At 41.3% G+C, this 20,375-nt stretch overlaps 1 protein-coding gene across 2 annotated transcripts in view; it reads left to right on the top strand.

The window, feature by feature from the left end:
* ANKRD11 (ankyrin repeat domain containing 11) overlaps positions 1–20,375 on the top strand; it is a 163,991-nt gene that overhangs the window by 78,086 nt on the left and 65,530 nt on the right. For both annotated transcript variants that reach the window (XM_075281940.1, XM_075281939.1), the window contains exon 3: positions 17,807–17,951. In XM_075281940.1, coding sequence (XP_075138041.1) covers positions 17,865–17,951 — 87 coding nt within the window. In that variant the 5' untranslated portion in view covers positions 17,807–17,864. The remainder of the gene's footprint in view (positions 1–17,806; positions 17,952–20,375) is intronic.

The raw sequence follows: 20,375 nt of genomic DNA, 5'->3' as shown, positions 1-20,375 counted from the left end.
TCCTGTGTGTGTATTGGAACAACAGAAAAAAGGAGCCAAGGGCCAAAAATGAGAATTTCACATCCCTCCAAAAATGTGCTGGACAAAATTACTGGCAGCCTCCTCTTAATGTTTGGCTGCACAGCCTTTGGTAAAAAATAACTGAGATCAATTGCTTCCTATAACTATTAACAAGCTTCTTAGGGCTGGTTCACATGGAGTCTTTTGGCAGCAGATTTTGACGCAGAATCCACCTCAAAATCCGATGCCAAAAACGGCTCTCGTTGACTTCAATGGGAGCAGCTCACTACTTTTTTCTTCTAGTTAGCAGCAGAAAAAGAAGCGACATGCCACTTTTTTCGCAAGACTCCCTCCCGATTAGGCCCATTTATTCAGGCCTAATTTGGATCGGAATGCTGGTGCACTGCATTGGCATTCTGTCGTGGCTTGCCGCGTGGTATGTTCACACGTGGAATCCATTTTCCGCCGTGTGAACATAACCTTACACCTCTCAACGGACCTCTCAACCACCTCTTTTGCAAGCTGCTTCACATCTCTCATATATATGAAGGGTGCCTTCTGTTCTCCCAACAGCAATTTTAGGATCATCCCCACTGATGATCATTGAAATTTAGTATCTGACTCCTCACTGGCCACTTCTGAACTCTCAAATGCTTTGTTTCCATCCACTTCTGGGTGCTTTTTGCTGTATGTTTGGGGTCGTTGGCCTGCTGGAAGACCCATGGCCTAGTAGGCAAATCCAGCTTTCCAACACTGAGCCCTACATTGAAACCCAAAATCCTTTGGTAATATTCAAGTTTCTTAATGGCTTGCAAATATAGTGGAGGTTCACTGTGTTCTTTTGTAGGCCTCATTCTGTTTTCAGTAAACAGAATGATCTACTTTATCACAAAGCTCTATCTTGGTCTCATCTGTCCACAAGACTTTTTCCCAGAAGAATTTTGGCTTGCGTATATTTTGGCAATCTGCAGTCTAGCCTTTTTGTCTGTCAGCAGTGGGGTCCTCCTGGGTCTCCTGCCATAGCATATCAGTCAAATGTCGACAGTTCACGCTGACACTGCCCCCTGAGCCTGCAGGACAGCTTGGATTTCTTTGGAACTTGATTGGAGCTGCTTATCCACCATCCGGACTGTCCTGCGTTGCAACCTTTCATCAATTTCTTTCTTCCATCCACATCCAGGGAGAGTAGTTATAATGCCATGGGGTTGTAAACTTCTTGATTTATGTTGCACTTTGTGGACAGAGGAACATCATGATCTCTGGAGATGGACTTGTAACCTTGAGATTTATTTTTCCACAATTTTGGTTCTCAAGTCCAGACTGTTCTTTTCTCCTCTTTCTGTTTTCCATACTTGGTGATAAACAGACTCACAATGCAAAGATTGAGGCAACTTCTGTCATCTGGTTTTAGGTGGGATTTTCCCACACCTGTTACTTGGTGAGTTTGAAGGAGCATCACATGTTTTGAAACTCTTATTTACACTCCTTTTTGAAAAGGCGCCAACAGTTTTGTCCAGCCCAATTTTGGAGTTTTGTGTAAAATTGTCAAGTTTTTTTTTTTGGGTCAGTATACAAAGGAAATAAACATTTGTATAACAAAACGTGTAATTGCAATTTTCTTGAGTGCCAACACTTACAGCCATGACTGACTGTTTTATATATAATGTGTAAATATGTTTTTACACTGAGAGACAAGAATGATTACAGGTCTATGATGCCCTAGCCTTCAAGATGACTTGTCACAAACTCTGATGGGCACTGTCACCATGAGCATTTTGGTGTTTTTGTTAATACAAATCTGTTCAGACTTGAGTCTTGTTAGCTAGTACACGCCAACTTGCAATAACTAAGTGGCTGACAACACTGCATGACATGCAGCCTACAGACTCCACCCTGAGAGTAATCGCTGTGATGTCAGTAGGAGCTGAACTGTAATAACAGCACTGGTCACTATATAGGGCATGGAGTCAAAAGCTTCTGGATCCATGTAGTAGTACACAGGAGGTGCCAGTTGATCCTTGGTGGGGTGCTGGCTATCGGACCCTTCAAACAATCAGATATTTGACAGCCTTGGTTGCTGCGGTGAAAGGTCATCTTATAAATGTTCGGAGTCCGTCCTTGTGCTCTGGACACAATGAATGAAAGTTGTACCTTCAAAGCCAAGGCAGTGGCTCTAACTTTCAATGATGTGAAGCTATGGAATGAATTGATACTCGAGTAATATATGTTCTCCATCTGTGTTTTGTATCCTCATTCCTCACTAGAACAATTAGCCTGATATGTTGTACAGTAAAAATTAGATTGAAAACCAGTGGGGGCAGGAGCAGCTACTGGAAAATTTCAAAAATTAAAATGGTTGGAGTTTTTGGGTGCAGTAGGTGCTGGGAAAGGGGAGGGGGTATTTTGGTTGTCTGTCTGCCCCTTCCCTGAGCTTGAGGACTGGGATTTTTTTTTCACCCACTTGGAATTCAGCCTGGCTGATTATAGGGTATCTGCAGTGCTCCTATTAACCCCTTCCTGACAGAACAGGAGCACTGCAGATACCCTATATTCAGTAGACCGGGCACTTTCAGACACAGGGATACCTAATATGTTTGTGTTCCACAGGCATGTTCTACTTTAGTATGTATTCTAGGGAAAGGAGGGATTTAGAACTGAAATTTTTCCACTGTCGTAGGAGATTCTATACATTGAAATTGCAGCTGGTCATGGCGGGCCCCCCCCCCCCCCCCCCCCAAAAAAAATAAAAAATAAAAAATAATAATAATAATAAAAAATAAATAAATTCTCTTTGTTTGCTGACTCAAGTATAAGCCAAGGGGGGCTTTTTCAGCAAAAAAACTGTGCTGAAAAATTCGGCTTATACTCGAGTATATACGGTATGTGTCAGTGTCCCTGGAATAATACAAATAGGATGCTGTGTCTTTAAATGAGGAAATGCTGACTGACTGTAACTGGCTTTCAAGAGCATTAAATGGATCAATAATCCAACACTGTGATATAACTTCCCGTAACAGGCACATTTCATGATTGCTTCATAGTAAATATAGAAGATGGTGTTGCACCAGTCTGTGACTCTGCACTGTGCCAGTAATGTGCTTTTCTATGCAGGAGATGTGGCTCACCTGGATACTGTTTAATACCAAAGGTGTCCAACATGGTTTTTCTTGGTTACAGTTGTTGATTTTTATACTCTGTTCAATAGTAAAAGATTGTGAGGCTATTTTGTTTGCCTGAGGTATAGCCAGTACATCAGCACACCTCACACTATACAGCCGTCTCTGCCATTGTAATGTGGAAATGCAACTAGAATTCGCTTTAGTTTTGCTGGTTCTTGCGTTTCTTTAGGGTTTTTTTTTTCTGGTTTTGTTTTTCTTGGAACAAACTTGCTACTGGTTGAACTTCTTGAACCAGATTTATTCTAGTTCTCACTAGAATCTGGCATACAAACCTTTTTTTTCTGACTTGTGACATGACCTAAGATTTTGGTGCATTAGTTTAACTTGGTCTAGACAAACTTGTCAAAGTTCTTGCTCAGTTTAAAGAAATGCCAGATTTATCATCCTGCATCACCCCCTGTGATAAATCTGGGAGGTGGAGGTGGCACTTGGCTACGATAGTGCCACATGGCACTCACTGCAAGGGGGCCTTGTGGGAGAAACCAGCTAGTGTGTGGCAACAGCTTCCAAAGTTGACCCTCATCCTGGCTATTGGTTTTGGGTTGATAATACGGTGCCATCCAGAAATACTGGTGTTCACACAATATAACACTGTACAAGAGGTTGCCTGTAGGGGGTGGTTATGCTGCCTGGTACATGGCCAGGAGATAGTCACCAAGGAACCATTGCAGACCAAGTTTGCCGCCGCAAAATAGCGCCGCGTATACGGTACCGGCTCCCATTGAAAACAATGGGAGCGTATACGGGCCACAATACTCTGTGTGAACCCGGCCTAAGTGGAAAAACCAGTTAGGCTGTTGTGGAGCATCAACAGATAAAATTAAACCCCAGCCCTTACACATTTAGTGACTGGGGGTGGATGGAGGTCAGAGCTAAGCCGAAGCTGTATACTAGGCTATATATGTATATACTGTAATGCACGCATGGGATTGTGAAGATTGAGGCTGCAAAGACATTCCTGTGTGTTATGGGCTTATGACAGTGTACCAGACATCATGACAAGATGGCCTCTATACTGTGCTCAGGTGTAGGCTTGAACATACACAGGGAGGTTATACAGGGTTTCCTATTAGAGCATGGGAGGACCTGGCACACCCACAGAAAGTGACATCACAGGACCCACATGGCAAGAAGTCACTCCCACAGGAAATTACATTGCATAAACCACACGGCAAGAAGCTACATCACTTCCTGGAGGTAGTATCCTGGAGCTGATGTCACAGGAGGCGGATACCTCGACCAACCAATCAGAGCTTGCTGTTTTACTTCTTGCATGTGGATATAAAAACCTGCACATTCTATAATAAAGGTCTCTTTGTGTGCACGGCTCAGGCTAAGAAAGAAATTCTTACACCAACTTTTCTCGTGTGGTGTGGGATTTAATCGCTAGCAACTTAGTCTTTGAATTTGGCCAGCAATAGTCACTCACGAGTTAGCTAACTGAACAGGTGACCAAAAAGGCTCCTGTTTCTTACTAACTCTCTATCTATCCATCTATCTAAAAAGGGAACACTGAGATAACACATCCTAGATCTGAATGAAATATTCTCATTGAACACTTTGTTCTGCACAAAGTTGAATGTGATGACAATATCACACACACATCTTAAATGGAAATCAATTTTATTAACCAATGGAATCCTGGATTTGGAGTCATCCCCAAAATTAAAGTGGAAAAACACAACATGGCTGTGCATATGTGTGTGTGTGTGTGTGTGTGTGTGTGTGTGTGTGTATATATATATATTATACCGTATATACTCGAGTATAAGCCGACCCGAATATAAGCCGACCCCCCTAATTTTACCACACAAAACTGGGAAAACTTATTGACTCGAGTATAAGCCTAGGGGGGAAATGCAGCAGCTACTGGAAAATTTCAAAAATTAAATTGGTCGTAGTTTTTGGGAGCAGTAGATGCTGGGGAAGGGGAGGGGGTGTTTTGGTTGTCTGTCTGCCCCTTCCCTGAGCTTGAGGACTGGGTTTTTTTCCCCCCCACTTGGAATTCAGCCTGGCTGAATATAGGGTATCTGCAGTGCTCCTATTAACCCCTTCCTGATGGAACAGGAGCACTGCAGATACCCTATATTCAGTACAACGGGCACTGTCAGACACAGGGATACCTAATGTGTATGTGTTTCACAGTCATTTTCTACTTTTGTATGTATTCTAGGGAAAGGAGGGATTAAGAACTTTTATTTAAAAATAAATAAATAAATAAATAATTTTTTTTTTTTTTTTTTTTTTTCTGACTCGAGTATAAGCCGAGGGGGGCTTTTTCAGCACAAAAACTGGGCTGAAAAATTCGGCTTATACTCGAGTATATACGGTGTGTGTGTGTATGTGTGTATATGTATATATATATATATATATATATATATATATATATATATATATATATATATATATATATATATATATATATATATATATATATATATTTTTTTTATTTATTCCCCCCCCCCCATTCCTTTTTTTTTTTTTTTTTTTTTTTTAAAGAAAAATGTGGATAAAAAGCGACTAGACAATAAAGTATATCTGGTCGCCGCAAAAATGAATCCCTCGTGTGACTCTGAAAAAAAGTGTCACGTCTTTTGGTAGGTGACACAAAAATCGAAATGCCTGCAATGGTGAGGGGTTAATGTAGTCTCTTCTTTAATGCAAGGGATACTAAGTTATAAAGAACTGGGTTAATACCAGGGTTTTGCTGTGTTTCACCTCTCCCTTGAAGTTCGTGCAATGTTCTACTCAGGGCTCGTTCACATCTGCGTTGTGAACTCCGTTGTGCAGGTTTCCGTTTCCTGCCTAAAACAGAGGCAGGAGACGGAAACCTGCAGGAGTCTCTCTCACCCATTCATTTGAATGGGTGAGAGAGATGTCCGGCCGTGAGCGTTTTAGGCTCTCCGCCGTGAAACCGGGTTTTATAATCCGGACACAGTCGGACATGCAGTACTCTGTGTCCGGATAAAAAAATCCGGTTTCGCGGCGGAGAGCCTAAAACGCTCACCGCCGCTTATGGCCGGACCCGGTCTGAGCTTTCCGACTTCTGGCATGCAAAAGACGGAAAGCTCAGAACGGACAGGTGAACGCTAGTGTGAACCTAGCGTTATAGGGAATGCTGAATGAGATTTACAGAAGTTGCAGTGCCCCAGCCAATGTTGTAGGTTTTGATTCCACAACTTCCCTTTAATTAAACTCCTCCTACTTGTCTTGTAGGGGGTGTTCAGTTGCTTGTTTCACTTCATTTTTGCTGTGGTTGTGCTGTAGCAGCAGCATGGTGACCGCAACATGGGAATACCACAATTGCTGTGCGTTTAGTAGTGGGAAAATGAATGCCGTGGTAACAAGAAATCCGCTTATAGTAAAAAGCCAGTTTTAAAATTCTGTAGTGAAGTAGGGTCCTGAATATCCCTGAGACACCAAGCAGTGTGTTTTCACTGTGCATGTTCAATTTTTTTTGTGGCAGGAAAAAGCGTATGTGTAGAAGCCATATCAAATAATGCATAATTGCCCGGCTAAATACTGTATATGGGTGAGATGAATTTGTCCCCCCTTAGCATGGTTCTTGGCATAAACTTGTCCAGTTAGACCGGGGTGCTTTTGACTGTGTGAGAACAATGTGCTGTTAGTGTGGGCCAGGTTTTGTGGCGTATTTGACTTAGAAACAATCTGAAATCCAAATTAAAAACTGAATGAACAATCTTATCTCTTATTCAGAGTCCACACTAGTGTACACAATACATAGTCCATCTGAAGCCTACTTTCCAGACTACTAGTCCTTGATTTTTAGTTTCTACAGCAGTGTTTTCCAGTCTAAGCACTAGAATATATGAATATATGTGTGTGTATATATATATGTAATATATATATATATATATATATATATATATATATATATATATTTTTTTTTATTATATAGTAGCTGTCAGTCTTGTGACCTAGTAGAGAGAAGGAATTTGCAACCTTGTTTCATCATACTCGCTCTAGTCATTTTCTCCACCCTGTCAAACAGGTCTGCTGAACATAGCCTAGTTATGCACTGCAGATGTCGGTGGAAATGGCCAGGGAGGGGGCTGGTCTTAAATGCTTCCATGCAATTTTCCCAAGGGTGGAGTTTGACCTTAATAAGATTATCCCTTTGCCATATTGCTGACAGTCCTTGTGTTGATGTGTATCATTCATGGAGGAGTTGACCATAAAGATAAAAATGATCCTGTGTATACAACATATTGTTGTGACTTGTGTCTGTAACATGCTGTGACTTGTGTTGCTTTGTCCTTTCTCTTGCCATGAACTTTGATGCATTTACAGTCTATTTGGTGGTGTTAGGTAGCTCAGCCTAGGGACGCTAAGATGCTGGAACTTTTGTATGTGTCAGAAATGTGTGAATGTACAATGTTATCTAAACCTTCATGATTTGGGAGCTGAGGTGCGCATATTGCTTTTAACTTCGATTCTGCCAATGTGCCTTATCATTAAAAGGAAGAATTAACCTTTGCTTGTATTTTGTTTTTTTGTAGTTTCATTCTGTTGTGTATATGATTATGGGGTTCCCATCTTCTGAGCTCTTTCTCCTTCGCTTTATCACCATTTAGTGATCTGCTTTTAGAGTATAGTCATGGCCATAGGCAGCTGTTGTCTGGAGCTGACTCGCTCAAATCTATGGGAGATTTTTCTAAATATACTCTGTGCAAGGAGAATAAGCTATGGCATCTATTGTCACTAGTGGAAACCGTGATGGGTCACACTGGATGTTATTTATTGAGGTGTGAACTTCTATTGTGATCCTGTCTGTCTTGTTTGTGATGTGGATTGAGGTCACTGCTGCAATAAATACTTACAGAAGCGGGTAGTGCAAGGCTGCTATCTGGCTTCGTGGGCAGAATAACAATTGCAAGATATATATCTAGAGACCTGGGAAATGTTAAAAATTAAATGGTCTTAAATGTTTCTTATTAAAAATTCCTATCCACCTCAAAATCCTGACCAAAAAGACAGCTCCCATTGAAATCAATGTGAGTTGTTCAGGTCTTTTTTTTTCTCGGGAGCAGTTTGTTCCGGCTCCCGGAAAAAGAAGCGAGATGCTCATTCTTCAGGCAGGTTCACCTCGCGATTCGGCCTGAAGACACTCCGCCTCAGGTTACGGACCAAAAAACCCCGCCGTGTGAACTTACCCTAAAGGAGGACCTTTCATCACCTTCAACTCCTTTAATCTGTACAGCTCCTGTTTCCAATGTGGTTGGGATTTTTTATCTATAGCACTCTCCATTCCCAACAGCTGGTGCAGGTCATTTTGCAACATATATGCCAATTGGGAATGGTCAGGCAGGTGGTCTGCTGTAGCAGACGGCCTGGGACTGCCCACCTCAGAGCCTAAGTAATATATTGGGTGGGGAAAATAACAGCACTGCTTTCCTGGGGGTGGTCGGGGCCCAGGAATTTTCAGCATCATCAGCATTAGCCTAGTGACAATGAATGCAAAGAACTGAAAATGGGGAGAGATGCTTTTCTGGGTTGCTGCTAATAATGGTGGGAGTTTCGGTCATACAACAGTTAGAGCCAGAAGTGGATTTAAAAAAAGAATGGGCTGTGGAGTCAGTAGGCCAAAGCCCAATTCTCCTATTGGCTCCTTTTATAAATGTCTGACAGCTATGTTCACACAAGCAGTAAAGCAAATCTAATTCTCAGAAAAATCAAATATGCAACAAATAACTGCAAAAAATGTATCTTTAAAATGGCTCTATCACTAGATTTTGTGTTATGAACTAAAAATAGCACCTGAATAGCCTTTTTAAAGGCTATTCAGGCATATTAGGTGCTGCCCCCCTCTGTTTTTGTTTCTTACTGTGTAAATTGATATGCAAATGAGCTGGATCGTGCATGCTGGGCGTTCTGTGCACTTCTTAGCGTCATAGCTTCTGTACGCCCATCGCTGCCTCCAAGTCCCCCTCCTCCTGCTTCATCGTCGGTAGTTTCTATTGAAATCATGCGCAGTAGCGCTCCCTCCAGTGTGCTACTGCGCATGCTCCAGCTCGAAATGTTCTCTACGGGAAAATGGCGCTGGATCATGTGGCGGAGGGAGCGCTACTGCGCACGCGTGTGATTTCAATAGAAACTGCTGACGATGGAGATGGGGGGGGGGGGGGTGCTTGGAGGCAGTGGTGGGTGTCCAGAAGCTATGACGTTAAGGGGTGCACAATCGAGCTCATTTGCATATTGATCTACATGGTAAAAAAACAAAAATGGGGGGGGGGGGCATGGTCTTTTTACAAACTAATAGCAGCACCTGAATAGCCTTTTTAACCACTTCAGTACCGGGCCAATTTGTGGTCCAGGACCAGACATATTTTAGGTTTATTTTGTATGTGCGGTTTTGAGGGCTGTAACATTTTTCCTGTATGTCTGTCAACTAATTTTTGCGTCTTTTTTCGGGAACACATAGGGCTTTATTTTTATGTTATTTTCAAATGTTAATTTTTTTTATATCCGGGAAAATATAAACAAAATAGGAGGGAGATTCTGTTATTAAATAAAAAAAAAATAATAATAAATTGAAAACCAAAGTGTCACTGAAAAACTTGATATAGTTTTTCCTCTCCGTTACGGTATTACGGTAATTTTTATTTTGTATGGTGTTGTCGGGGGTGGGGCTATAACCTTTGATAACGGCGTTTTATTAGCGTATTAATTTTTTTAAATTATTTTATTTACATTTTTTTTAAAAAAACTTTATTATATATTTTATTTTCCAGATTGTGTCCCCATAAGGTGATAAGAGACCTTCGGAGACATCTGATCACTTTTTTTTTTTTTTGTACTTGAGGCTGATTTCTCCTGTAACTGGGGTTGCTACATTTAACCCCAGATGCAGGAGGAATAAAGCCTCCTGCACACTGTATGCACAGCTTACTGAGCTGATCTGGGTCCTGTAGGACCCAGAAGCTCTTGCAAGACGCTGCTCCCGGCGGATCACGTGACTGCCGGGTCAGAGGGCGGCCGAATCATGGCATCGTCCATAGCTGTGTATACAGTGCTCATTTGAGGATATTCAGGCATGTCTTTAGCTCATAACATGTAAATCTAGTGATAGAACCCCTTTAAGTCTGAGGGAAACTCCACAGCCCTGGCGAAGAGCCTGTACTTCTCTCTCCTGGTAAATCCACTGGATTTAGGGTTCCAAAAATTGTTGAAGGGAAGCAAAATAATGCTGACTTTTATATATCGTAGGGAGTGCTGCATGCATGGCTGTACACAGAAGCCTCAGCTCATCCATACAGACTGGTTTACAATATCTCTGGTGACGGCACACACTGCGTACATTTATTTCTGTAAAATCTTTGCCACCTCTGTATACTGTAAAAGAATCAACCAGTTTTGTTAATAGGAAAGCTGATTAATAAAGTGCAACATGGCCATTGACTTCTATACGGGCTTTCATTTTGCTTACTGCTGTAACCTAAAAAGAGACCTTATATAGTCCTGAGTTATTTCTTTGTGGATAAACTGCAATGTCTGTGTTTGCCCCCACCCCCTGCCATGCACGGTTCATCCATGTCCTTCTAGGTCACTACTGTCAGTGTAGGCCGCAGTAATGTAGAATGTAACAAGTGCTGGATGTGAGGTGGTATATGGGCCGCAGCAGAACGTCCAACAGCAATGATGACAGGCTGCGGCTCTGGCAGGAAATGCGCGAGCCCATCCCCATGGTGAGACTATCAGTACGCTACAGTTGCCGAGCAACCAGTTGTAATGTGCAGGAGCATGTGCTTGGTCTCCTCTCGCTATATTCTGTCTGGCTGTCAGTATTTTAATGACCGGGGTATAGGTGACACATTACAGGCTGTATCTTACTGCACATTTCATCAGTACGTAAAGTTTCCCCCAAAATATTTAGTTATGGCTGTGGGTGCCAATTGCATATTAATAAGAGTAAATATGTAAACCTCCCCAACTATTTGATAACAAAAGTGACATCTTAGGGGGCGTTCACACTACCGTCGGTGTCCAACATGTAGTGTCTGCTCCTAGTGTCCTGCATGCAGGGTTTTTCTGTCCGCTTGAGAAGTCGGACATCTTCTCTTGCGGACAGGAAAGGACGGGCACGGAGTGCAAAAGAACGCACCCGATGCCCATTCAAGTGAATGACAGATTTTGAGCGGACACTAGGAGCGGACACTACATGTCGGACACCGATGGTAGTGTGAACGCTCCCTTATTTAATACTTTCAATGTTTTTTGTTTTGCTGCATAGAGGAATTGCTCAAGATCAGACCCAGTGTATGCGTGAACATGATGGCAGTGAACACTTCCCAAATTGCTTTAACATTGATGCCAGATAAGGAAGGAGCTATCTTGTAAAAACGTCACATGGAAATCTGTTCAAGAATTTTCCTTTTATGTGTTGCTATGCAGGTGAATGAGAATAAATGACTGGCTTAACACTTAGGAGTCCTCACTGTTGGGCCTTAAGACTTATTACTTTAAACTGTAGACAGATCTCCCCAAACTTCACTGTCTGCCTTTCCAGATTATTCTTTCAGCTGTCTATTGTTTTGCCCTGATTTTGAGAATGACCTGAATATTTCCTAAAAATATGCATGTCTGTCACCCTTTGGACATTGGATCCTGTTCATGACCATGTTGTAGTTGTGAATCTGGAATATGACTCTGAAATCTCATCTTTTTCACACAGATTTGTTTGGGAAGTATGTGGTGCATCAGGTTTGGGTTTACATGGTGCTTATTAAAATTAAACAGAATGCATTCAGTATTTGAGGAGGAGAAGATACTGCTATGCCTGTCGCCAGTCTCTTATTATAATGGCCATTAAATCTGCTACCCATAACTGCATGCAGTACTTAAAGGGGTTGTTCAGTTTCAGACCAATGTTGACTGACTAATGTTGTTCATAAATAAAAAGTTCTACAATTTTCCAATATACTTTCTGTATCAATTTCTGTTTTCTAGATTTTTGTTTGCTCCTTGAGATACAAATCTGTCCATGGTCATGTGATGTACACAGGTGCACAGCTCGTTACCAGGCCTCTGTCGGACTACAGGGCTGTGACCTCACAAGCTGTGTACCTGTGTATATCACATGACCATGGACTGTGTAAGCAGAATGACAGCAAGCAGAGATGTAGAAAACTGTATAATAGTATACCAATATACTTTCTGTATCAATTCCTCACAAACCGTATCCTTTGTCTCTCACTATTGGTCTGAAACTGGACAACCCATTAATTAATTTAATTAAATAAATAAAGCTCTGTATAAATGCGACTCATAAGAAATCTCTGTATAGTTTCAGGTTCCTGCCTGTAGATTTGGTTCAGCAATCTTCCCTTCAAGGACCCCAGTGGCTTAGGCCCGATTCACACATGCATTCGGGTTTCTGTTCAGGGAGTCTGCTTAGGGACCCCCTGAACTGAAACCTATACGCATAAAAAAAAAAAAAAAAAAAAGTGGTTATCTAAAGAAACCCGTGGACCCCATAGACTATAATGGGGTCTGTGTGGTTTTTGAGCTAAACATATGGAGAGAAAAGCGCTGCTTGCAGGACTTTTCTCTCTGCATGTTTCATGTGGGAACCACAGACCCCATTATAGTCTGTGGGGTCCGAGGGTTTCCGTAGGTAACCACTTTTTTATGCGTATAGGTTCCCGTTCAGGGGATCCCCGAATGGAAATGCAAACGCAGATGTGAATCGGGCCTTATACAAACCCCCCCCAACACCCCCACCCCCACCTTATAAACCTACTTGACAGTGCACTTTTTTTGGTAAGTTGTAATTTTTCCTTATTCCCGGCAGCACTTCAGATCTAGTTACAACATGTACCTGGGTGATTGTTGAAACCATGTTTTTATTCCTGACCTTGTTTCCTGGCAACACTGCCCGGCCTGTACAGTCTTTTTTGTCATTCTGTGTTGGCGTGCAGCACTTACCTAGGAGAGAAATAATAGCTGTGTCAAGATTAAAGGCACCATGAAGATGCTGTAAACTTGTTTGGAATACAGAGTCTTGTTCTACTGTAACCATGTGTTCTATGGTACTGAAAAATACACAGTATGAAGTCTGCACAGCATATTCACACACTAGCAGGCTTGTATTCAGCCGCAAGCTGTGCACCCACAAATTACCATCCACTGATCTTGGAGTCATTCAGTCTCAGGATCGCAAGTTTCCTTTTAATGCAGCTTCATAGTGTTTTGCTAATAAAACTAATCTGGATGTATAAGCTAAAATCCTTATACAGGGAGTTAGATATATTTAAACCTGCAAAGAAAAGGGGGTTCTGATCATGGCTGATACCCTCACTTGAGGCACTGAAAATGCCCACTCAGCAAATCACTGGCCACAATTGCCCCCACTATTACAGAGCACATTATAGTGGTAGACTTACCTTTGTCACTTTTGTAGATTTTGATAATGAGTCGGTGTATGGGGGCGGGCCTTCAGCATTCTGGAGCACTGCCTCTGCCACCTATACCCTGACCTCTTGCCTGCACTACCAAATGCAGTGAGAGTTGATCCTCTTCATCGCTTGTCTTGAGCAGGAATAGCGGTGCTTTCAGGGTTGAAGGCCTTCCCTTCTCCCCCCCCCCCCCCCCTCACCACCTGCCTCATTTGCATAAGGCTACAAAGTTGTTTTTCTCCTAATCTACAAGTGTGACATTTTTACAGTGACAAACCAATGTTAAATGTTCTGTAACTGTGTTGACCACTGAATATGCTTGGATAAGATAGTGTGCTATTTTCACTCTGGCCACTAAGCCTAATAAACTGACACTTGCCGATTCTGGAGGGGTATTCTTTGCACTAGTCAACTCATTTACTTCAGGCAAGACGGATCACAAAGCAGTAAGAGATGCCAGTTTTTATGGATAATTGGACATAACACCTATCATTGTTCCATGAGTGTCAGTTTGAGCTGCACTCTTTGTACAGAACCTGTCTAGAAGATTCTCCCACAGCCCTAAATGAGTCAGTTGCGGACTATTGCTGCCTATGACTTTGCGGTAAAGCTTATGACGAAATGCTGTAAAAGAGGAGAAACTCTAACAAGATTATGGGGCAGCCATCTTGTCTGTCTACAATCAGGAAGATGGATTCGGGAAAATAGTGATGCATTCACTATCGGATTTCAATAAATAAAATTGCCAGCATATTCCTTATCTATGTCATGTACAAATGTAAAATCTGGTTTCTGTAATGAAACCTAGCATATATCTCAGCCTTGCAGTCTGCATCTTCCTTGAGAACTGTGGATCAAACATGTAAGAATTTTTAATATGTCCAATCCCCCTGATTCATACCAAACGTGTACAGATACTTGGTCGACCTATTGTTAGTGTAGAATTGTTGATATTGTATTATTTGTCACCCTGCATGATGCACAGTGACAGTAACTCCATAATGTCACTGTAGTGATGCCATATTACGAAGTACCTACTTTAGCCAGTATGTTGCCAAATCTTTGGGGCTTTAATCTTGGTACAATTCTTGCAAAAAATAGTGTTTTTATTTTAAGTGTGAAGTTTCTAATTTTGTGTGTATGGTTGCATTGATCAATGCTCTTATCCCTTTTTTGGCACAGATACTGCTACTGATCTCATTGGTCACTTTTGCAGAGGATTAGTCAGTTGGGCCATGTGCTTAAAATGCGCAAATATATGCGCATAACGATGCTTGTATTTCTGACTAAGTTTCTGTTAATATGATCTGAGCATATGCCCAAAGGTTACCAAGCCGATAATTCCAATACCTTATAATACTGTGTCTGCTCTGGACCGTGCAGTGTTTGCAGTTGCTTGATATGAAGGAAATTTTGTGGTTGTCTGCACCCATAGAAATGAAAGGGACTGTACTTTTATCCACATTATTGGATCAGCAAGTTGAGACAAAATCTATGGCATATAAGCAATCCAAGTGTATATACAATCTCAATACACAGGATCCCAAAACAAAAGCAGTCACACACCAGTCTGGCCTGTATCTCTTGTGTACTGTATGGTGTTTGGACACTTGTTACTTTTGTATAATTTTGCCCACACCTCTGTCATGTGATTATAGTTGTGCTGTTATGTTTGTTGCTTATGATAAAGATACTGTTTTGCTTTGTTCTCCTGTATTTTTAATTTTCAGTAGAAATCATTGGCACTTTGCTTTGATAGGACACCATCAAGGGGAGTCTGCAAAATTCCTACAAGCTTTGGCTGGTTTGTTATGGTGGTTGAGATGTTGTTTGGCTCGTACACGATAGAAGTTTAGTGCTTTGTACATTGTCAGCACTTCGTGCGGACTGGATACAGATTTCCTTAACTGCTTGCTAACACACCTGATGTTGACCGACCTTTGCATATTAAAATAGCAATACTTGGTCAGCCAGAGCATGCATGTTTATGGGGTAGTTACAGCTGACCACGGTTTCATGTGTATGGCCAGCTTTTCACACTAGTTTTGGCTGTGTACTGGCTTCACTTTCTAAAGGTCATGAATGACATTTCCTGAATATATAACCCATGTGCTCTCTTGTAATTTATCCATATTTAAAGGGGTTGTCCGCTGCAGCCAATCACAGGCCTCAGTGAGCACCTTCCCAAACTATACGTGACTACTGTGACCTTCTGTTTGTGAAGAGGCCACCTTTATCACTAGATCACATATCCATAGAAGTAAGCACATCAGGCGTCCCGAAGCCTGAAAATTAAAAAAATTATTAAAATACTAGCTGGTACCCGCAACTTCGTCTGCGGTGATTGTAGAAGTGGGTAAATGCAGGTGCCGGTAAGGTTTTAGTAGTGTAAAAAGTATAGGATATGAAATGTAACTTTTGTATCTTGTTTTTGCTGTTGGTTTGGTTTCTGGGGATACTAAATTGATATGGTTTTATGAACATTTTAACCCTTTTTAAAAATGCAAAAGTGTTGACATTTTTTTTTGTTTGTAAAACTCGCCACATTCTGACAGCTGTAACTTTTTTTTTTTATACGTCCATGTACGGGGATGTCGTTTTTTTTTTTTTTTTTTTTTTTTTGCAGGGACGGGTGTAGTTTTTAGTTGCAGCATTTTCTGGAAATGCTATTGGTTTGATCACTTTTCATTGATATTTGTATGATAATGAAAATAGTGAAAAAACAACGGTTTGGGACTTTTCAGTATGTTTGCGGCCACGGCATTAAGCGTCCAGGAAAAATATTTACATAGCTTTGTAGAGCGGGAGATTTCGGACACAGGGATACCTATGTCACATATGTGTTTCACAGTATTTAAGTACTTTTATATGTGTTCTAGGGAAATTAGGGGTGATTTGAATTTAATACTTTCGAGAAAAAAAAAAAAAAATTGTTTTCTTTTGTATTAGACCCCCCTAGGGGTGTTGAACCCCAGGGGGTGTGATGACTAATGCAATGCATGACAATGCTAATGCATTGCAAAACAATCCTAATTTCTTTTGCAGGCTGCATAGACCAGGTTGCAAAAGAATAGGGTTGTTGAACAGCAGGGGGTGTGATGACTTAATGCAAGTATGGTTTGGGAACTTACCAGTGTGGCGTGGAGACATACGGAAGATGGATGGATTGTGAACATGAAACAGCAGTGAGGTGAGAGTGCTGTCGGGGAGTGTGGCGGCCTGGAGAGAGTATTTCGGGTGCTGCGGCCTACGGTGGAGGTGCAAAATGGTGGCGTGCAGGAAGACGTTCTGTAGGTGGGTAAGATACGGAAGCTCCTGGCAACACAGTGGAGCGGCTGGGTGGGCAGTGTCGTGGATCGTGAAAGGGGTGGAGGTTCGGCAAACATGGCTGCTCCGGAGCGTTAAAGAGGTAGCCTCCTGGAGTATCGTTAAGGTGAGGGGCAAAGTGGTCATGTATCTGTAAATGTGATTGTGTGGGGTTAGGGGCTAGGGCTGTAGAGGGCAAAAGGAAGTTTTGTGGTTTGCTATGGTCCAAAGTGTGTGAGATTGCAGAGATGATGTGAGTTTGTTTTGTGGGGGTCCTGGCAAAAACGTATGTGTGCTATTGTGACGAAAAGTAGCCTATTGCTCAATCCTGTGTAGTAACTATGTTTGTGGAAACTTTCAGCCAAATCGGTGGAGCAGGTTTTGCGTGATTGAGGAACAAACATCCAAACTCACAAACTTTCACCTTTTATAATATTAATAGGATTACTAGGATGAAAATGGTGAACGTTTTAGTGAGAAAAAATCCAAAATGTTTGAATCTCCATTTTCCACTACTTCACCTCCCCATAAAAGGGAATAAAGCGGTAAAATCATACCCCCTGCAAAATGGTATCAATGAAAACTACACATTTCACGGCCGTATACTGAAATATAGTTACAAGTGTCACAATATGGTGACTCTTTTTTTTTTTTTTTTTTTTTTTTAAACTGAATTTTAACAAAGATATTAAAACCAGAAGAAAACCTATAAACTTGGCATCGTTGTGAATTTACTGACCCACAGAGTAACGTCGAAAAAAAATTAAGCCTGTAAGAAAGTGCCATAATTGGGCTATAGTTGTAGGATATAGCTAATAAACCACTCCACAGCAATAAGATTATCATGTGATGTTCTAAAGAGTGACCTGTTTTTAACCTTTTATTTTTTCTTCTTCTCCATTTCAGACTGTTGATGACGAAGCGATAGGGGCATAAATGAAGGCCAAATAAGCAAGGCAAAACGATGCCCAAGGGTGGGTGTTCTAAAACACCACAGCCAGAAGAATTCTCTCTCAGCTACGACATGGTGGAGAAACAAACTGGGAAAAAGGTACAAAACCTCTTATGGTCATAGCATGTGGCATATGGGATTTGGGGTTTGAAACCATAGACCTATTCTCACGGATGTTAAAGCGCGACTAAACTTTTCAGCAACTTTTGATTTTCTTACAGCATGTGTCTAATAAAAATTTGTAATCTTTATTAACAAACAAAAGAGCTCACCGATTCTCACTATATACTGGTGTATGTGTAATGCAAACAAAATGAGGGTGTGGAATCACTTAACATAAAAATCGTGTGTGTGTGTATTGTCATATAAGGGATGAGAATCTCTTCTTTCATACTTTTTCTACATTTCTAATGCTTGATACAACTTTGACATACCATCCTCTTAACCTCATTCTTGTTTCATTACACACAAGCCCAAATTCTGTACACAGTGAAAAGTAGGAATTTGCTCTAAATGGAGGAGCCTGGGAAAGTGTAAAATACAGGAGTTCACAAAGGTATCCAAAATAAAGTACGGTATATTACATTAAAATTATTAGAATTGCATTATACTTAAATTCCCATCATCTACCATGCTATTACAGAGGTGTTTGGTGGCTGCCATAGCCGCTGGGTCTCTGCTTCACTATACAATAGAGACCTGGGACTAGAGCACACATGGGTGCAACATTTTGGGGAGGATTGCTGGTCCCAAGATCTATGCTCCCAAGCTGGGAGCCTGTTGAAGTTTAGTAGCACTTAAATAATGGCTTTCACACTGCTGCATTAAATTCAATAAGTGTGAATGGGGTTATTCAGATGACTCTCAGTCATGTCTCAGTCTATGACCAGCCACAATATTAATGTATAGAATCTCCCATAAAATAGTGCAAAAGAAAAAAAAAAGATTTAAAAAAAATAAAAGTTCTAAATCATTCCTTTCCCTAGAGTACATACAAAAGTAGAAAATGACTGTAAAACACAAACACATTAGGTATCCCTGTGTCTGAAAGTGTCTACTGAATATAGGGGATCTGCAGTGCTCCTGTTCCGTCGGGAAGGGGTTAATAGGAGCACTGCAGATCCCCTATATGCAGCCAGGCTGAATTCCAAGTGGGGGGAAAAAACCCTCAGTCCTCAAGCTCAGGGAAGGGGCAGACAGACAACCAAAACAACCCCTCCCCTTCCCCAGCACCTACTGCACTCAAAAACTCCAGTAGCTGCTGCATTTCCCCCCTAGGCTTATACTCGAGTCAATAAGTTTTCCCAGTTTTTTGTGGTAAAATTAGGGGGGTCGGCTTATATTCGGGTCGGCTTATACTCGAGTATATACGGTAACTTTAGCTGGAAAAGACATGGGTCAGTCGTGTTCAAACCAGGAATATGAGGCAAGTTACCTCATAGCAGAGGGTAAATTCCTGCTTTAGGGTGAATTCACACTGAGTAAACGCTAGCTTATTCTGAACGTAAAACACGTTCAGAATAAGCGGCGTCTAAAGCAGCTCCATTCATTTCTATGGGAGCGGGGATACGAGCGCTCCCCATAGAAATGAATGGGCTGCTTCTTTCACTCCGTGCAGTCCCATTGAAGTGAATGGGGAGTGCCGGCGTATACGGCAAGCTCTGCTCATGCCGGAGCGTACACGCCGGCACTCCCCATTCACTTCAATGGGACTGCACGGAGTGAAAGAAGCAGCCCATTCATTTCTATGGGGAGCGCTCGTATCCCCGCTCCCATAGAAATGAATGGAGCTGCTTTAGACGCCGCTTATTCTGAACGTGTTTTACGTTCAGAATAAGCTAGCGTTTACTCAGTGTGAATGCACCCTTAGGCTGAGGATCCAAAGCCAGGAGTATAAGAACTTTATACTTTATTATGTAATATATTGCCCATTCCTTTTGTAGCCATTTTTGTTTTTGGCTCAAAAAAGCAACGAAATCTGCAATAAAAAAAGCCTTTTCTGCAACATGGGGCCTCAGCCTTAGGGTTAGTTCACACATAAATAATGTGTGGCTTATTTTGGCACCGGAAAAAAGCTTCCTAATTAGGTAGCTTTTTTTTGGACCTTGCCAAGCTATATATATATGTATATATGTATATATACCGTATTTTTCGGACTATAAGACGCACTGGACTACAAGACGCACCTAGGTTTTAGAGGAGGAAAATAGGGAAAAAAAATTTTGAAGCAAAAACTGGTAAAATATTTAATATATGGGAGTTGTAGTTTTGCAACAGCTGCAAGGCCACATTGACAGGTGACCCTGCAGCTGTACGGGGATGCATAGTGTTTTTTTTTTTTTTTTTTGTTTTTTTTTTTTGCGGGGCCAGAAGTACTTTTTAGTTATACCATTTTGGGGAATATCTATTGCTTAGATCACCTTTTATTGAAAAAAAAAAAAACCCGGTGGTTTATGATATGATTTTCTACTTTATATATATATATATATATATATATATATATATATATATATATATATATAT

Source organism: Leptodactylus fuscus, chromosome 7, assembly GCF_031893055.1.
Source record: "Leptodactylus fuscus isolate aLepFus1 chromosome 7, aLepFus1.hap2, whole genome shotgun sequence".
In the NCBI taxonomy this organism is placed as follows: Eukaryota; Metazoa; Chordata; class Amphibia; order Anura; family Leptodactylidae; genus Leptodactylus; species Leptodactylus fuscus.
Note: the sequence above shows the minus strand (reverse complement) of the source record. Positions and strands in the feature narration are given on the sequence as shown.